Source organism: Musca vetustissima, unplaced genomic scaffold (assembly GCF_032173495.1).
Source record: "Musca vetustissima isolate MV318-11 ecotype Yass unplaced genomic scaffold, APGP_CSIRO_Mvet_v1 utg67438, whole genome shotgun sequence".
NCBI classification, from domain to species: Eukaryota; Metazoa; Arthropoda; class Insecta; order Diptera; family Muscidae; genus Musca; species Musca vetustissima.
In genome coordinates this window covers 216,257-236,809 of record NW_026879081.1, presented here as the reverse complement: position 1 = coordinate 236,809, position 20,553 = coordinate 216,257, and the positions used below count along the sequence as shown (strand labels likewise).

General features: G+C 33.5%; 1 protein-coding gene across 1 annotated transcript; it reads right to left on the bottom strand.

Moving 5' to 3' along the window:
* Positions 1 to 204: 204 nt before the first annotated feature.
* Positions 205 to 20,086, bottom strand: LOC133323885 (nuclear migration protein nudC). Its single transcript, XM_061532786.1, has 7 exons — positions 20,072 to 20,086; positions 2,810 to 2,890; positions 2,477 to 2,748; positions 2,211 to 2,412; positions 611 to 805; positions 342 to 544; positions 205 to 266 (listed from the first exon to the last, which is right to left on the bottom strand). The coding sequence occupies exons 2-7, from the start codon at positions 2,882 to 2,884 to the stop codon at positions 215 to 217; spliced, it is 999 nt and encodes a 332-aa protein (XP_061388770.1). The 5' UTR covers positions 2,885 to 2,890; positions 20,072 to 20,086; the 3' UTR covers positions 205 to 214.
* Between the last annotated feature and the right edge of the window lie 467 nt (positions 20,087 to 20,553).

The window sequence follows — 20,553 nt, the reverse complement described above, 5'->3', positions numbered from 1 at the left end:
TATTACTATAAAAAAAAATTCTAGTCTATAGTAGACAAAAATGAAATGTTAATATCGAAATATTTGTTTGTTTAAAAATACGTCAGAGTAAATACAGATCTGTGAGAATGACAGACAGTCCTTTGGCAGTCAGTTATATCTCTCCAGAGATGTAAAGGACAATAATTTGTACTACTACACTAAACTGTGTCACAAATACAGAAGTGTTAGTATATTAATTAAATTTACATTTGGAGAAATCCAATTCAGGATGTTGTTTTTTGAATCTAAAAACAAAGAAAATGATAATTAATAAATATCAAAAATAAATATATTAAAAAGAAAAAAAAAACAAAACTTACTGTTCCAATATTTCCATTTTCTTTTTCTCATCACTGGTGGGTAGACCCATTTCCTTTTGCCTCTGATCGTACATCATCTTTTCGACCAAACTGCGTGTTTCACCTTCGAGATCGGATAGCTTGGATGGTTCGGGATTTATTTTGCGTGTTGAAATTGGGGGATCTGTCATAACCAGACGATCCCACCAATTCATTTTGTTAACCTGGAAGAATCAGGAAAAAATATAAGAATTAAAAAGTTTTATTTCCTTTTTTGATATTCCGCTTACCTTTTCCAATGTGATTAGAACAGTTTTGCTATCTTGCAATACCCACAATGAATCTTCAACTTTAATTTCGGCACACAATTGACCATTAATAATGGGGTCATGACCTTTCAAACCAACTTTTAGTGTTTTCTTTTGTATATCGACTACCAAATCACGTGCTCTCAAATTAAACGATACAGCAAATGGAATTTTAAGCTAGAAAGATACATAATTGAAAGAAGAATTAGTACTGGTCAAAGTTTAAAAAAATGGTTTCGGTCTATACACAAAGAATATGCAACAAATTTCTTTATTTGTATTTTGAGCTAAAACTTCAATAGTTTTAAATGTTTACACATTTTTTGCAGGTCTGTTTTCACCGATATGATCTAATTCTATTAAATATTTTTGACTTTGAACAAATGTATTTTTGTCTCCGGATATCATGGACGTTCAAATTCAAACCGATGCCGAGGAAATTTAATTGCAAAATGTTTTAACCTTTGAGGGGACCCCCCCCCCCCCAAATTCTCGGAGTCAAAACTTTTTATGATTTAATTCGAATCTACTCTAATTCAAGAATGTCCCTACAAAATTTCAAGTGAAATCTCAAGAACTCTTGAAGATATAGCCGATTTATTGTGTCAACATCAAGTGACGGCTGAAGGGCTTCTCAAACTTTAAATGCGTTTTTCTCTTTTGCGAATGGCGGACACGATGACTCAAAAACTAATAACCCAAATTTTTACACGTTTCTCTGTGAGTGTACAGCTATCGTATGAACTAGGATAAAGCCAATCGGTGAAGATCTTCCTTATTTTTTAACATGGTTTTTGGTCAAAAATCGACGATTTTCCAAAAATATTTTTTCAAAGGTCCGCCATTTTGTTAATTTTAGAGCGAAGTCAATAATCCTAGTTCATACGAGAGCTAGACATGTTCTCTTTCTAACAACGTTGGAATTTTCGGATTCCGATGTTCCTGTGAGGAGTTAACATGCCCGTCATCAAAAGTAAGGACTTTTCTTTAATTACAAAAAAAAACTACAAAACAATAACAAAAAATTTTTGTAAATTATTTTTCTTCTCTTTTAAATCTTCAAATATATATATATATGGAAAGTTACTAACCTTAACGAGCACTGGTATTGATTTACCAGCCCTTTGAAAATCTTGAAAAATTAAAATCGAGAATGGGGGGGGGGGGGGTCCCTTAACTCAAACATACCTTTTTTGACCAAAGACCTTTAAATAATTAGAAGCCTATGATTTTCAAAAATGTATGTATCATCTGTTCGTCAAATATTCGGTATAGTCTTATTTCAGTTCACCACAGATCTTAAATAAATTCAGGTTTGACCTAATTACTCCCTAACCACGATTGTTCGCTATAATATACCTTTTGTTGTGTAAAACTAATTGAGAAGCTTTAGAAGTTCCTCTGTCGCATATAAAGTGTGAACAAATTGAAAACTGAAAACGAATTTTCTGAAAATCGTTTTTTAGTTATGACTGTCTTGCAGCAAATGAGTGATATGATATCCATCGTCTTCAAGATGAGTTATGTTGTCCACTTATTAAGTGTCCTTAGGAGTCTTGATTAATAATGAATTCATCCTTACCTCGACTTCACCCAATGTCTGTGTCCACATATATTTATCCAAAGTGCAACCGTTACCGGCATTTGGTAATAATTTACCAACTTCAGATTTTTCGGTTTCATCCTCAACTTTGTCGATGGGTTTTGATTTTTCTTCGTCCACAACGACGGGTGCAGCACCACCAGCAGCGGCTGCAGCTTCTTCCAAAAGTTTTTGACGTTTTCTATATATTTCAAAATAAATATATTAATTATATGATATTTATATGGTTATATTTCCGAACATACTTATCTTCCTCTTCTTTAATAATTTGAGCCGCCTCCTCATCAGTGATATCACAAATTTTACTCTGAGACATTTCCTTTTGTCTCGCCTCCCGTTCTTTACGTTCTTTTTCCTCCTTTTGTTTACGCTGTTCTTCCTGTTTTCGCAATTTCTCTTTGTGTTCAGCCATAGCAATATCAGCTTCTTTGCGTAAAATATCCATGATGAGTTTTTCCCAATCGCCTGTATAGAAATCACTACGTCGCCTTAGGAAGCCAGCGAATGTACGAAGGAACTACATATAGGAGAAAAAACATGTTAGTATAGGATGTAAAACTCCTGTATAGACTACTTACATCGGGCATACCACCGGTATGTTTTTGAGCCATGGCCAATAAAATGTTATCATAGTGTTCCTCTTGTCCAGCCATTTTTCTGTTGAAATAAAAGTTCTTCCTTTTTGGTCGTTAAGAGTTCTTTGAGATTTTTCTGGAAAAGTTGTCCGTCCTCCTGGTTGCTTAGATCAAATTTTTTTTTGTGAATGAAACGTGCAAAAAACGAGAAATGCCCGGAATGATTTGTCATCTGTTCAAAACAAATGCTATGACAACCAGAGTCGGGAGCCGCTCAAATGTAGCCAACGGCAGCACTGAGCAATACGAAAAAAATTAACGGCGTTGTATAAATGTTGTTTGTGTGTTGGGGCAACTCTGCTGTTGGTGTTCAATGACAACAGGGTTGCATTATTGTGTGAATTGCTGTGTTCAATAAGTAAATTCTATAAAATCGTTGTGAAATTTAAATTTCAAAATTTCAAACTGGGTTTTTTATTGAAAAATAACAGTACGTTTACATTGTATCGGATTAAGTTAACCCAGTGGGTTATAATTGCCAATTCCATTACATAATTGTAAAAAAAAATCCTCATAAAGTTGGTTAACCCTGCAAAAAGTTCTAATGTACATGTCGTTTAAAATAATTAATTCAAGAGAAAGGCGGTTCTGAACACACAGAAAATATTTAAAATATATATTCGTAAATATTAGTTTAGATGATGATCTTTTATCAAAAAAGACGCTATAGAGCTTTGATAACACAGCCAAGGAATTTTTTGAGGTTCTCACTCAACCTAGTTCCACCTGGAACTGGAACCCACAATAGACTACCAATGTGGCGTAACAACAAAACAATTCTATGCATTCATCAATTCTTCTCGAATCTATATTCACGCCTAGATTACCTTTAGGCCGCATATATGTCAACGTATACAGTCGTAAGTCACTAAGCTACAATTCTTTAACAATTTCAAAGATTTATTTGAGCCGTCAGCATATATTGGCAGACCGTTCAAAGCCGGGGATGGATGGAATATAACCACGGATGTTGCAATCATTTAATGAGATGAGTGTGACGTTCGCCATGTTCCTATCCGAAATGACCCAAGTCTTAGTCTCGGCCAACGTCTGTCGGCTCAGCCCATTATGTAAAAGCAATAGGGCTGCTAGAACAACATCAACCTTAGGTGAGTATGGTAATTACCTACGTAAATAGGAAAATTGTCGCAACTGAGGCTCGACAAACAAATCAAATATTCCTGCGAAGCCTCTCTACCCTCAAGGGCTAAGTAGAATGCTCGCGTTGAGCCATCCGTTGCGTTATGTGCTATCGAAAATACAACAACCACAAGGAAACGATAACAGAAACGCTCGAAGTTGATGTGCGTTGCGCTTCGGAGTTAAATATATTTTAACTTTTTGCGTGCGTTAACGCGATAACAAAAAACGCTCAACGCGAACATTCTGTTTAGCCCTTCAGCGTGTGACTTTTTGGTGCGGTTTACGATCAGAGAGTGGTAATTTGAATTTAATCTTTCGAAAATGAGATTGAATCCAAACTTACGTGGAAAGAATCGAGAGATGGTTTTTTTTGTTGTAACAGCCCTACTGCATTTGCTCAAAGGGCTTAGGTGAAAGGCGCTTGCGTGTAAAACTCGGGTCGTTTTGAATAGTAGACCTCTTTGTCGCTGAAACTATTAAGCCACATTAAAATTTTAATAAAATAAACGGGGGTGTTCTGGAACTCACACATACACTTTACCTCAGAAGTTGCCTCCTGTTCTGCTTCTCACGTGAATTGAAAATTCACGAAATGCGACAAAAAGTAAACGTCAACATTGTACTGTGCAGAAATAGTGTTGCCACACAATATATAATGTATTGGTTTTTAACATTATTTCTGTTATTTTTTAGTAGTTTAGTTAAATCTAAAGATAATTTTATTATTATTGTTTAATATTTTGTTATTCACAACATAAATACATATATGAAAGACTCTATAATATCATTAATTGATAGATTTTAGTGGAACATTTGGTAACCCTATTTTAGTATTTGGCCCTTTGTGGCCCAATGTTGCCCACAAGCAACAACATGTTTTAAAGCTTATATTTAATATGCAGCTAGTAGATATAATTTATTAGGATTACAGATGTCAAGATCTGATTATTGACGACACATATCAAAAGAAAAAGTCATTCAAAATACAGAAGAGGGTAAATTTGGGTACAGTACTAATTTCTGTATACAGTCCAAATTATTTAAATCGCTTCGTATTCAAATTATACGACTTCTGCCTTCAAAATTATTTTTGATTCTTGTAAAAATGAATATAGAGAATAATTTAAAATGAGTTTTCTGTCGATTTTGCATTTGGTTTTCTTGATATTGTACTTTAATTTTTTTTCGAAAGAATGTACTGTATCTCCCGAATGCAAGGATGCAAGCGATGTCAAATTTTGTGCATATCCTATTTAGGATAGTTGCATTAAATCTGTGAACAGCAATTTATTCTAATATTGAGAAATTCACTTGAAGAAAATGCAACACAAACCTAAGAATCTATTTAAAATTGGGTTTTAATGGCGTTTCATGTTAATTTTGTGATTTTTAACAAATTAAACGTAATAATAACATATTAATCTATCATAAAAAATAATATTTTATATAGAAAAACATGAATACACTCGACTCTTACTATGAAAATGTAAGTGTAAAGAATTCACTTCAAACAGGTGTAAAGTGTGTTACAGAACAGCTCGACGTGTGTTCGAAACACTGAATAGTTTCGTTTGGTGCTCTCAGTAAGGGGCAATTAAGCCACATTAAAAATTAATAAAATAAAGGTTTAAATATGAAACCCTGTGGTTGAATAGTTTCTTTTAACGCTCTCAGTACGTAAATACATACATACATACTGTAGGCTTCAAATATTTTTAACCACTGTAAACCGCTAACATTTAATGTCAAGTTAACAGAAGCAAAAGTAGTAAAATATTTCTGTTAACTCAGTTACAAAAAAAAACAAAATTCCTTTTTGACTGGCTCCATCGCACGGACAGGCAAGCTGGCACACACACACAATCCCTTGCTAAAAGGAAAAAAACAACAACAACAAATCTCCAAGCTAGAATAAGAATATATACACACACCGGAAGATGGATGGTTGGTTGGTCTGTTGTATGATGAAGAGAGCGAGACTGTTTGTGGAAAAAGGTGGTATTTGCGCAGTATGGTGCATGTTTTTTTTTTTGTTTCATTTCGATATTCTTCCATATGAAGAAGTATGGTTGCGAATTTTTTGGTTCTCCACGGCTAAACTTGATGGTGGTGCTCAGTTTTGTGCGGTCTTCTGAAGGAATCAGTCGTTTCAAACGTTCTCAAGCTAAAGCTTAAAAAGCAAAGTCAACCTTACCAACCAGCCAATAAAAAAAAATCAGCCACAGCAGTGTTTTTTGATGTAAAGTGTGGGCTTTTTGCAAAATCATCTTTAGAAAAGCCAAAACCAAGAAAGAAAAAAAGAAGGAAAATTTCAATTTTGAAAGTGTATGCGAATTTGTTAAAATAGTAGTTTTGTTTTAATTGTTACAAAGAAAGTTTCGACCGACCATAGCACAAAACATTGCAAAAAAAATCTAAAAGATTTTTTAGGCGAGAAATTGCTTTGGTTTCAGAGTGGAAAAATACAACAAGTAAGAATGAATAAAAATTCAATACTTCTCGTAAAATTTATTTTAAATGATTTTCAATTTGTGTTATAAAATGTATTCAAAGAAAAATGTACATATTTCCAAATGTCTTGTTCTACTATTACTTAATGGTGTAGAGAATTTTCAAATGACAATACGAAGAAGAGGAAAAAAATGAGTGGTGGTCTCTGAGAAATTTCTGGAATATCTTTACCATTTTTGTTATTGTTTATCCCCGTTTGGGTATTGTGTGTTAATTTACTTACAAAATTGATGTTTTTATTATTAACAAATTAAGAGAATTTTAAACATCTCACATAATAAATCATTAAGGATAATTAAATGGGGGATGGAAGGGGTAGCAATCATCAACACACAAAAATGAGAGTGTTCTACCAAATAAAAAAACATGTTCATTATTGTTCGCCGCTGACAGTTGGTCTTTATGCGCCGCAGAAGGAAAAGAAAAACATAAAAATCGATAAAAATCTTGTCATGTTATTTTTTCTCTGTGAAGATATTTATGTAGAAATGTGTGTGTGTTGTGCGATGTACTCTCCATGCATGTCAGTAGGCCTGCCCGGTGTAAGTTTGATATATTCCATATACATAAATGTTGTATACATAAATATATTTATACGCACGTATGTAAGTATACAGAGTGACAATTGTGCCTCCATAACAGAGCGTATACATAGCGGGGTTTGTACCGTGTTTGGAGCGAATGTTGTAAATAATTGAATGTATGTACATATGTTCACGACATTGAATATACAGAGAATAGTAAAATCATATAGCAGAGTAATTATTTTGTGCTCTGGCTCCTTGTTATTACTCTCTTATTAATTTCTACACGCATTTTATTTAATTGTATGCCGTAGAGAAACCCCCCTGCAGTGTAAATAGGAATCATGGGAATGTATGCCATTGATTGTGTTAGGGTTTTGTTTGTATATTCTGCGATGTTTATATTAAACGTGTTTTAACATATGTTATAGTACGTTTACATTTAATCGGATTTCGTTAACCCAGTGGGTTTCAATTGTCAATTCCTTTGCATATATTTGAAATAAATCCTCATAAAGCAGGTTAATACGGTAAAAAGTTCTAATGTATATGCCGTTTTAGTATTTCCGATTTTACCTCAATATCGGATTAATCAAGAGCTCCTCTTTCATACACATACACTGTTAACTTTTCTTGGACCAGGTTTTCCCGGAGTGATGCAAATGTTGACATATTGCATCAAATTTTGGGCCCATTTCATCCCCCAAATATCATCTCATAATCACCGAAAACTATAGGCGTCCTCCTTGAAAATAATTGCAGCTTCATAATATAATTTGATAATTTTAATGCAGCTCCCATATCGGAGTACATAGCAAATATTATATCAATTCTCCGCTTTATCTCCATCTGGAGTAAATTTACATATATATATATATATATATATATACGCCATAGAACGCAAAATTTATCATTCTTCACACAAAAGCCTTGGTCCATTTGATCCATCAAATATTGACTGATCATCATGTAAACAGCCATACTTAGTAGTTAGCCACATTCGCTTTCCGGGTAAAATTTGTTGATGGTCGGGCGTTGATTGCGTCCTCTTTAGCGAATATAAAAATAAAATAAATATTAGTAAAGGAAGTAAAATAGTTTCAGTCGGTGTTGCCGACAGATATATACTCTCACCCTATGGTTTGCGGAGGATGTTGACCATTTGTGTAGGACGTACCAGAAGAAGTGGACCAAGTGGTCCATCTTCAGGCCCGATTTAGCCTTAATAAAGATAATGGATTGTGCAAAGTATGGTTCAAATCGGACATTTCATTCGCCTGATACTGGATTTTTAAATTTTGAACATGTTGACCCTTTGTGGGGGAGCTAGCAGAAGGATCTAGGCTTGGTTAAGATAAGAGGTTGTACAAATTTTATTTCAAATCGGACATTTCATTCGCATGATACTGGATTTCTAAATATTGAAAATTTTGAACCTCGGTACCAGAAGTAGTGGATCAATGAGTTCCATCTTCAAACCTCATATAGGCTTGGTAAAGATAATAGGTTGTGCAACGTTTGGTTCAAATCGGGCATTCCATTAGCCTGATATTGAATTTGTATATATTGAAAATTATGACCCTTTGTGGGGGAGGTACCAAAAGGAGTGGACCAATGGGTCCCATCTTCCTACTTGGTCTAGACTTGGTAAAGATAATAGGTTGTACAAAGTTTTGTTAAATCGGATGTTACTAAAATTAATTTTTAGCAAATTTTTACTATTTTGTGGGGGAGGTACCAGAAGGAGTGGACCGATATACCCCATCTGCGAACTTAAACTAAGTTTTAAAGAAATATTAAGATGTGCAAAATTTGGATGAAATCGATTATTCCCTTCGAGAGTTATCGTGCGCACCAACCAGACAGACAGACGGACAACGCACGGGCGGACATGGCTAAATCGACTCCAAATTTTTTAAAACGGATTTGGTCCAAAGAAACATGGGTTCTAAAACCAATATTTCGATGAGGCACATTTTCACCATTTCAAAGTGTATGTACCCTCATTAGCCATAAGTCTGAGGGTATAAACAATAGAGGGCTTCTTAGTAGGAAACGGGCTTACATACAAATTTTCGTGACAATTGGTCTATACAAATTATAATGGGCAGCCGGACGAAGAAACATACTCCACTGAGCCAATGTAGATATGACGATCGGGTCCATGACCAATATTTCGCGACGTTACCAACTCTTGGGGCCAAACAAAGCTATAATACCCTACAATATATAATTGGGTAAAGTATAAAAATTGTCCTATGGTAACACTCGAAACATGTTAATATTATTTATATTATTCCATGGAGGTATACTTCCCCATGTGGTCATGCTTAACATCACGTTACTTTGCTATTCTGCTTTGCACGCAATTTATTTCTGTCAACAAATTGAAGTAAACGAATGTTTTTTGTGTTGTTGGATTTGGCGCTCTTTCTCCCCTAGCTTCTCTCCAAGTGGAGGGTATGCCCCAAAAGAGTTTGCGTACAAGAAACTCACTTCTCATACTCATAGAGAGTGAGAGAAACTCTTAACATTAACCCCTCTCTCCATAGCAAACATTTAGCGGCATTTCTGTTTGGCAATTGTTGGTGTTTTTGCTTTGGGGTATATTGTGGTTGTTATTATCATTTTCTGTTTAATTTGTTTTTTGTTTTTGTTATATTGTACTATATTTTTGCCGGCTCAAGCAGAAAATTGTTTTAACCACTAGATTTGGTATTGCGATTTTTCTCTATATGTAGCATGTGTGAATTGCATGCAATAACCTAAACACACACACACAGACATACCGATGCACACATCACTACACATGGTGGGTTATATTGCCAACAAAAACAAATACTTTTTTTTTGTATATTTGTTTAATTATTTTATAAAATTGGAACTTAAAACTGGAACACACACATGAAGAACGAATTACTAGACAAGTTCGTATTTCCCAGAGGTCATTTCAAGGTTGTTTTATTTTGAATTTCGACTTTTGATTTCTTTTGATAAAAAATTGACTTTCATTTGCAAAAACCAGAACAATAATCATTCAAATAATAACAATTGTGTTGATGATGACAATTAGATGTTTTCTCCCATTGTTGTCATAATTCATGGGCGCCACTGCGCCTGCCTTTTATCTATTTGATGTTTTTTGAGGGAAGCGAAGTATTGATGATGCCGTCTGGTGGCATGTGGTTTTACTATATTTTATGGTAGTTTTATGAATCTATGAACATAGGAAGCCATTTACATAATATTCATATGTAACAGTAACCCAGTAATAATTGTCATTTGTTATTGTTTGTAAATGCGTGCGTGTGTTTTAGAAGCAGACAGGATGGCGCGAAACATTAAAATGGGAAATAAAAAATTTATATGAATTCAGTTATTGTCAAAGGATATTATGTAGACAAAAAATCGTCTAGGTTATTCAATGTGGCTTATCTGCCTCTGAAAGACCAGCAGAGTCCCCCGCCAATAGAAGATCTGTCTAATTAGAAGAAGTAATTTGTGTAAAAACTCCTTTAGAATAATACTTTTAAAATTTGTTCTATATTTACAAGGCTATGGTATTTGATGTTAAAGAAAGCTTATGGGTCATGTATACAAACATATAAGGCATTGAAAACCCGCCTATATTAAAGTACTATGGAAACTCTCCCGGCGCTACAGAGGGCTTCAATTCATATGCCGAAGATATTCTATCCATAGAAGATCTTTCGGAGCTCTTCAATGTTACACGCTATTTATATGGAAAGTTGTCTATAGAACACGGAAAATCTGTGGTTGGTTATTTTGAGAGCTGCCTTCAATGGAAATTATGATGTTTGGAAAACCTATAGGGGGTTTATTTCTGTAGATATCTGGACTATGTAATTTTATGTACCGAAAATAAAACGGCATTATTTTATGGGGGAAGAATTTTTTCCACTAGGAAGAATTTTTTTCACTATTCTCACTTCCCACTTCGGTGGGAAAATGAGGCTAAAATCCGTAAAATAATATGAAAACCCCGCAGAGAATCGTGGAACATTATCTATAAAAAGTTCACTCACTTTTTTCTATCTAGAAAACCTGCAGAAGATATACAACACCTACAGATAATTTTCTGTCTATAGCATTTCTGTCAGACCTCTATCTAAGGAAAATCTGTAATTGTTTTTCTTGCTATAGAAAATTCGTGAAGGATCATTTGTCACTAGAAGAATTTTTAAACGTCCATAGACTGTATGGGGAGTCGAGGAGGGTACTCTGTTTCTTATACCTAAAATGGAGGGCTGTGCAAAAAACGTGGATCGATATATCATATTTTCTATATCAAACGTCTTAGGAATATACTAGTCCCTAAAATATATATTTAAAAAAATGTTTCCTTTTTAGTACATAAAAATATCACCACTTTGTTTAGACCTTGAAAAAAATATTTATGTTAGATCTTAAAGAGAAATAGTTGTTAAAATTTAAATCTATTAAAATCTTTCTTAAAACGCATCTTAATAAAAACACGGACTATAAAGTCCACGATTAAACAAATATTGTTTAAGAAATGTCCTGACTTAATTAGTAGTAAAAATATTATTTGGAAACTTGAAAATTATTCATTTAACAATCCACACCTTTGTTAAGCCTTAAAAAAATATTCTTTAAAAAATTAAAAAAAAACTTTAAGTCCTGAAAAATAATTTTATTTAAAATCACAGATTGGTACTTAAAAATAAAATGCATAATTATTTTTTTAATTTTTTAAATGATAATTTACTACGAACTACTTAAAACCCCTAATTTTTCATTTGATTATTGAAAATTGTTGTAATTTAATTGCTTTAAGGGGACCCCCACCCCCACTCTCGGGGTCAAAATTTTTGTTGACTTAATTCCAATCTACACTAATTCAAGAATGTTCGTCAAGTAAAAATCTCAAGAACTCTTGAAGATATAACCGATTTATTATGTCTGCATCAAGTGACGGCTAAAGGGCTTCTCAAACTGTTAACGCAAAAACTAATAACCCAATCGATTTCAAATTTTTACACGTTTCTCTGTGAGTGTATAGCTATCGTATGAACTAGGATAAAGCCAATCGGTGAAGATCTTCCTTATTTTTTAACTTGATTTTTGGTAAAAAATCAGCGATTTTCCAAAAATATTTTTTCAAAGGTCCGCCATTTTGTTAATTTTAGAGCGAAGTCAATAATCCTAGTTCATACGAGAACAAGACATGTACTCTTTCTAACACCGTTGGAATTTTCGGATTCCGATGTTCCAGTGAGGAGTTATCATGCCCGCCATCAAAATAAGGACTTTTCTTTGATCACAAAAAACAACAGCAAAACAACAACAAAATTTTTTTGTAAATTATTTTTCTTCCTTTTTAAATCTTTAAATATATATGTGCAAAGTTACAAACCTTAACAAGCATTGGTATTCATTTACCAGCCCATTTAAAATCTTAAAAATAAAAAATCGAAAATGGGGGGGGGGGGTTCCCTTAAAGAGTAATGTTGCTTATCAACGAGTCATAAAATCCTCGTGCGGCTCATTACATGATAATAGTATACTGTTTTATATATACATATTTATATAAGCTACCATTAGTGTTATATAACCAAGAAATTTTTCCCCTCATTCCTATGCATAACATCATTGACATTTCCTTCCTCTTCAAATTTATTTTACTGACCAACTTTTTGGTTGTTTTTGTTTTTTCTATCGACAGCATTTCCATTTTCCCCATATTTTTTCTTGTTTACCATTTTTCCCAGCCAGATGTTGTTTTCTAGATTTGGCATCTATCCAAGAAACCCAACGCCTACACCAAACAGAATTTGAGGGGAGGGAACCAAGTAACAAAAAAGAACAAACAGCCAACAAAAATGTCGATATCCTTTTTCTCTGTTGTTGTCCTTTGAATGTTGAATGAGAGTGTGTGTGTGGGCAGCACTGGTGGAAGCTGGTTTTCTTTTGAATGGTATTGATGTTTGGTAGTGGGGTAGCTTGATTTCCATTTTCTAAACGAGTAGTATACATATATAAATACCGTGTATGTATACAAATATATGTATGTATATTTGTGTTTTGTTATATAAGGACATTTTCCGTTGTTTATGTAAGAAATTGTTCGTATGTACTAAATTTGTGTTTGAAACATTTACAAGCGTACATATATGTATAAGGATTCTTTTCATGAACAAAACAAATACCAAACATTGTTGTGATTTCATCGTTCGTATTTCGGCTGATGACACAGTGGTTGGAAATTATATATTTCGTAGAGCTATTTTGAAATATTTAGCAGAACAAAGACAAAGCGTTAATTTAAAACCAGTGAGCGGAGCAGTATAGTCGGGCGGGGCCGACCATACGATACCCTACACAACTACCGCACGACTCTATCTGATCATCATCAAAAATTATAGGCGTTGTCCTGTATCCTCATGGAAAATTGCAAAGCGATCAGCGCGTATATCCGCCCTCCAGTGTGGTAATGGGTTATTAATTAATATCTGAATACGTAAGCACCTGTAAATATTTAAGTGTAACTCCCACATCCGAGTACATACGGCAATACAATTGGTATCAATTTGAAGGTCAACGACTCCTCTTGGATATATTATCAATTTCTCGGGTCTATGTCCTTCAGGGGTAAATGTATACGCTATAGAATACAAATTTTGTCATTTTTCACACAAAAGTCAGGGCCCATTTGACCCGCTAGATATTGACCGATCTTTATCAAAACAGGCATGCTTATTCTTTGGCCCGATTCCCTTCTCCATGCAAAAATACGCCGTTGTTGGGCCATAATTATGGCCTCTGGAGCGACCAGAAAAACCGACAAAAATAAAGTTTTTGGTCCATTTCATCCCCTAAATATTAACCGATCTTTACCAAAAGGCCAGAACCTATCCTACATGCAAAATTTCGTGAAGATTGGTCCATAACTGTGGCCTGTATCGTGTTTACAAATTATAATGGACAGACGGTCGGACGGACACACATATCTAGATAAACTCAGCTAGTCGATTTATGCATGTCCGTCCGTCTGTCCATATATTTTTGTGAACAAAGTACAGGTCGCATTTATGATCCGATTTGGATGAAATTTCGTACATGTCACTTATTTGCTATATTTTATGTAAAAGTTCACCAAACTTCCAATATTTTTCCGATTGATATAAAATTTTGTATTGAATTAGGTCTAGATTGATGTATGCCGAGTTTGGTTGGAATCGGTTCAGATTTAGATATAGCTCCCATATACAGTTTCGTCCGATTTTAGGTAAATGGTGCACCGAACTCCCAATATTGGTCTGATTGAAATAAAATTTTGCACAGAGTTCTGAATTAGGTCTAGATTGATGTATACCAAGTTTGGTTGAAATCGGTTCAGATTTAAATGTAGCTCACATACATATACACTTTAGTCCGTTTTTATGCAAATGGTGCTAATAGAGGAGCCTATGTCTGTACACTTTACATGAAATATTGCATAGCGTATTGGATTGAATACATTTCAAGTTTAAATATATAGCTTCCATATATAATTTCATCTGATTTCATTAAAATGATGTACTAAATAATTAAAGTTTGTCCGCTTAGGACGAATTAGTGCACAACGTACCAAATCGAACCTAGAATAACTTGTGATGGATTTAATGTCGAGATAAATTTTGGATAGCGCATAGTGTTGCAGCATACCAAATGGCGGATGCCAGGTTTGCTCAAAGACGTCCATTTATATATATAGATCTTATACATATTTTGCTCGATGATTGACATTAAATGTTTCATATATTTCGGATTGTATCTGTATAGGTTGTTGTTGTTGTGGTAGCAGCCTTATTGCGTTTACACAATAGGCTGAGGTGACAGACGTTGGCCGAGTAAGACTCGGGTCGTTTCGGATCGTAGACCCCTATGTCGTGGAAATGATCTGTTGTTTTATTTTAGTTCAAATATCTACAACTTCAGGCAGTTAATTTAGTTAGATTCCATATCAATGGTCCTCCAAAGATGACATGTCTATTCTATCTAAAGGATATTGTACATATGAGTATCTCTTGTATGTACCCAAAGTGGTAAAGGGTATCATATAGTCGGCCCCGTCCGACTTTTGAACTTTCCTTACTGTTTTTTTTTTCTTGTCTTCCTCCACTGTGTGTACAAATTATTTCCTTAGTAAAAAGGGTTATTAAAAATTATTCTGAAGTTTTTTCTCATTCCCTTTGTCATTTATTTCAAGTGAATGATTGACATTTTATGTGATACAAAAAAAAAAATCTGAAGCACCATTTCAAATCGATTGATTTTTCGATTTTTATTAGATATGCTACTGTTTGTTGTTGTTCTATTTTTTTAATTGAACATAGATAAGATTTGATTTTTTGCTGTTCTTGTTGTTGTTTAATGAACAATAATTGCTCTTCAAAATGCTCGTGGTAATAATTGAATTGGCTTCTTCTTAAATGGAATTGACATTGTCGTTTTTGTGTAGAGAAGCATATCTTTGGACGGCGTAGTCTTCTAATTCAAGTTCTCGAAAATCATCTTGACCAGCTTGGAATTTTTTGGCTATTTGACAAATTTTATTTAAGTGTGGGCCTCGTGAGGTTACAATTGATTAAGAAAATTTGCATTAAATTGTTTCTGATTGATTTCAATTAAATTAGTTTCCTGGGAAATTTATTATTAAGGGGATCGAAATAGCGTTGACATATATATTAAGGAAATACGGACAAAATTACAGTTATTTATTTAAAAACTTTTTTTGGGATTGAAATCCAATTTATTCTTAAGTTTTTTTTTTTTTTTTGATTTTTTATTTCAAACATTTCAACCCACAACGTAAATATGCCATTAAATTGATAATTGCAATTATGTATTATTCTTTTTTTCCTAGTAATTATCAACCCCATGACCACCCGAATGAAAAGTGTATCAATTTCTAACACCTGCAATTACGATAATTTCCACCAAACTTTTTATAAACCCTATTCAAAGAAAATTGTCTTAACAATAAAAACAATTTATATACGGTGGCTATAAGTAACGAGGAATGATTTATAACTTGATAAAATTGACAATGCAATGAGATAGCATTTTTCTATACAAATATACTTGTAGGAATATACGCATGTATTCTAGAGAAATTCGAATCGAGACATGTCTTTCATATGTATGTTTGTAACTTACGAAGCTATTGAATTACCTTATCCGTGTCGGGTAAATATATTTACTTATAGCAGTAGTCGGTATTATATAGCGTACACAATTACATCTATAAAAAAATATCCGTCCTATACCCTCCTACTGATCGGTATTTTGAAGATTTCAAAAATGTTTTTCAACTAAGTTGAATCTACTTTGATATTTTTTGAGTCCACATTGGGTGGCAAATGTTCGCACCCTGTTTCTACATAGCTATCGTACAATACACACAATTTTTCGGAATGTTCCAGAACCTAGCCCAACTTTAAAAACCTGTGTGTGCGTTTTCTGATATTTAGGTTTCTTCTGGCAGCAATTTATCAGATTATAGCCCTCATATAAAATCTTGAACGGTTCTTATATTTAGGTTTCCCCTGGCAGAAATTTCTCATGCCATAGCCCCCATATAAAATCTATATCGGTTTTTGGAATTTTGAATGTCCATGTCGATTTTAGTTGTTATTAAAAAAATCAGTCTAAATACCCAAGAATATTTGCCGACCACTGTACTAGGAGTAATTTAATGATTTTATTTATGATAGATTATAAATACCAATCTAAGGAAGACAATGCCAGTAATAATAACAACAAAATGAGCGACAATCACCCACGGCACATTGCGAAAGATAAGGAAGGTTATTGCCGACAATTACAATGGCATTAAATGATTGTGATTTTTTTTATGGACCGAACGGGACAGGGATGGGTGGTAGATTTTTGTGAGATTTACAACATTCAAAGCAGAATGAAAAATACATAGGTACGAATATACAATGTCAATTAGTTCTCTCATAGATGGCCATAGGTTCCCAATAAGTTTTCATATACATGCGTAAGGGGTATTTTCATAGAAGACCAATAAATTTTCATATAGTTGACCAAAAGATCATTCAATATAAGACTGAGATGTCTTCTCATAGAAGATCAAAAATATATACCAGTTAAAGTAAGATATCTTCTCGTAGAAAACCATCGACGAACCAGACAGAACATTAAAATCTCTTTTCATATAAGAGCAAGGAGTCTTCGCATATAAGACAAAGAGGTTTTCTCAAAGAAGTTCTTCTCATCTTATAGAAGCTCAAGAGATTCTTACCTTTATTCTCCCCACGAAAAATCTCCATGAGGTCCTCTCATAGAAGACCAAAAGGACTTCACAAAGAAGATCTATATGAGGTCTTATAGTAGGTCTTCTCATAAAATACTAAAAGGTCTTACTATAGAAGACTAAATGGTCTTCTCATAAAAGGCCATAAGATTTTGTCATAGAATGCCATAAGGTCTTTCCATAGAGAATGAAGATGTATTCTTATAGAAGATCGTATCATAGTATAAGTTCTTTACCATAGATGACCAAGAGGTTTTTCATTTTTATATAATATGAACCTACAACTTCTCAAAAATGTCTCATTTCAAGTGAAAGACCAAATAAAATAGTATACCCATAGAATACAAAGGAGTCTCCTCATGGCAAATTAAGGAGACTTCTTACAGAAGATTAAGAGGCCATCTCATTCAAGAGCAACATGTCCTGCCATAGTGATCCATCGATCATAGTATACCAAAAAGTCGTTTCTATGAAGACCTCATGGCATAATTATACAAGATAGTCTCATGATGTTTCCATTTTTTTCATAAATTTGCCTCTTAAGCATTCAGCTTTCAATGCTGTCAATGAAAAGGAAAGCTAGAGATACTACATTCCCAACATTATGCGACGCGTTTCGCCGTTGGTTAAACGGCTCATCAGGCATATTGGGCAATGTGGCTTACAAATGTCGTTACTTGATATGTTGTATTTATGTCAAATATTGTTGCGAAATTGCATCTACGAATTAAATTCAACCGTGTCAAGGTTCGGACATTTGGCATCACACCAGAACATTTCTTTTCAGAGAAATTTTTTCTTGTAGTGACGGACATTTTTCCATACAGACTACAATATTTTTCTTCAATGGTATACAACAGCATATTGTGGAACCTTAGGAAGATAAGGAGGTGGCTTTGAACGCTAAGGCGCCGAACAACAATCAACAAATGCCATGGGAACCAGGGTCCAAATCCCAGCCGGTCTCAAGCTGATTTTTTTTAGGGCGAAGGATCATTCGTGTAAATGTTTTTATTAATTTCTCTTTCAAGATGAGCTACATGATCGAACTTGCAATGAAAAGGAAAGCCAGAGAGATACTACATTCCCACTATTCATTTAATTTTTAAGTGACATATGAATTCTATATTAAAAAGGATTGCCATTATAAATTTCTTAAATAAGACTACCTTCCATAATTATGCCATAGAAGACCTGAAGATCTGCCCAAACAAGACCAGATCATAAATAGGCATTTGTTTTGGAATAAATCTCCTCTTTGTTTCATACCTTATTGGGTTTAGTACAACTTCACAATATTTGTTCACCTCAAAAAGTTATGTCAAAAATGTATGTGTATAATTTCTGACAGATCATCTCCAACGAATATTTATTTTCTTTGCAAATTAGAACTATAAATGAAATTGTCAACGGTAGTTTGATGAGAGTAAATAAAAATAAAAAAAAACTAGAAAATAACTTGACTATAATCGCATGATTTCAATTGCATGCGTGTGCGCTCGCGGTATAGTCAGTTAAGGTGACTTTTTATGATTGGAGCTTGTTAACACATTGGTGCACACTCGCACACACATACTCATTCTCATATGCACATACGTCTTCTTTAAATATAAAGCGGAATAATGGAGATTAGATGAAGGTCATAAAATGACAAGTAACGTAAGTTACGTTGACCCATTTGTGATAAATGCATTATATCGTAATTGAGAGAAATTACACAATCGAAGAGAACATTAATGAATGAGAATAATAAAAAATGTTGTAATCTATTTATATAATAATAAAATTGATAGGGGAAATTTACAGTGGAACTTATAGAACTGTAATCAAATTTAGAAATCGAAATTAGAAATCGAATTCGAAATTGTTTGTTAGATATACAATTTGAACCACAAACTTGATTTATTTCAAATCAGAAAGTGATATAAGTTCCGTTCCAGAACCTAAAACAAATCTACTAATTTTTGCAAGTTTTGCAATTTTATACTCGAAACCCGTTCCTGAACCCACAAAACTGGTAAAGCGTTGAACCAAATTTAAGAGAACACAAAACAAAATGGCGTTCTCTTTGTAAACTTTTTAGTAGAAAAATTTGTACAAGTAAAAATGGTAAATAAAAATGCCATCTTCCGAGTACTGGAACAGATAAATTATAAATATTTATTTGTATTTTGTGTGTAATTTTCTGGTGCCCATATTTCCCAACATTTATTTTTTAATTTGTGTGTTTTGGCAAAATAGTTTATGAAAAAATATCCAGGGGGAATCAAGGTTAACAGAGGCATGTTAATAATAAAAACGCCAATACGCGAAAATGTGTGAATTAAATGTAAATAAAATTAGAGGCCTGCACTCAAAATATGTATTTTCATTTTATAAGCTTAAGATATAGCAACAAAAATGTTTAATATTGTTCTCTCTGTTGTTATGATATCGTAACAACAGAGAAAAAAGCCATCTGTTGGAAATCGCTTACGTATCAATTGTCCTATATTTATACTTTTATGTCTTTGGTTTTTTTCCTTGACTTGTAAAATGTTAATGCCGTTGTTAACATTCAATTGTAATTAATTCAAATAAAAAAAATGTCACACTTCCAGTGTAACAATATGGAACACCTGGTTTGCTTTATTTTTTAAAAATAATGAACTTTTAAATAATATAAAAATAAATTATGCAAATATATTTTAACAGTATTCTCACCGCAATAATATGAATCAGTGTAATGGAAATGTGTATTTTAGATTTGAAAAGGGGGGAAATTGATTTTCAATGATTTCGAATCGAACAAATTATAAAAAATAAAAACCTTATATCATTCACCATGAGTTGGACATTTAAAATATCCAAAGCACTGCAACGGAAAATGTAGCTCATGGTCTGGGAGTGGAAAATTTCTAATGGGAATGAAAGCACTTGGTGACTATCGTAAGAAGCGAGAAGAACAAATTCGACATAGGTATGGCATAATTGGGTATTTTTACGGAAAATATTTCAGATAAATTCGACAGCACATCAAAGTTCACAATTTATACGAATTTTCTTTGTGTTCGCAGATAAAAGGGTTTCTAAGCAAGGATCTGGTAAAAGTGGAAGAGGACGACGAAAAAATGCAAAATATTGTTGTAAATAGATGACTCTTTAATTTACTGGAAAAAATGTTCAAACCAAAGCAAATTTTGAAATTTTGTTAAAGTACAGGT

Bases quoted from the DNA above. Each gene is read 5' to 3' on its own strand.
- LOC133323885 (XM_061532786.1), bottom strand. From the start codon at position 2,884: ATGGCTGGACAAGAGGAACACTATGATAACATTTTATTGGCCATGGCT. The intron at 2,749-2,809 runs GTAAGTAGTCTA...TCCTATATGTAG, and splicing joins ATACCGGTGGTATGCCCGAT to TTCCTTCGTACATTCGCTGG. The intron at 267-341 runs GTAAGTTTTGTT...CTTTGTTTTTAG, and splicing joins AAAATGGAAATATTGGAACA to ATTCAAAAAACAACATCCTG.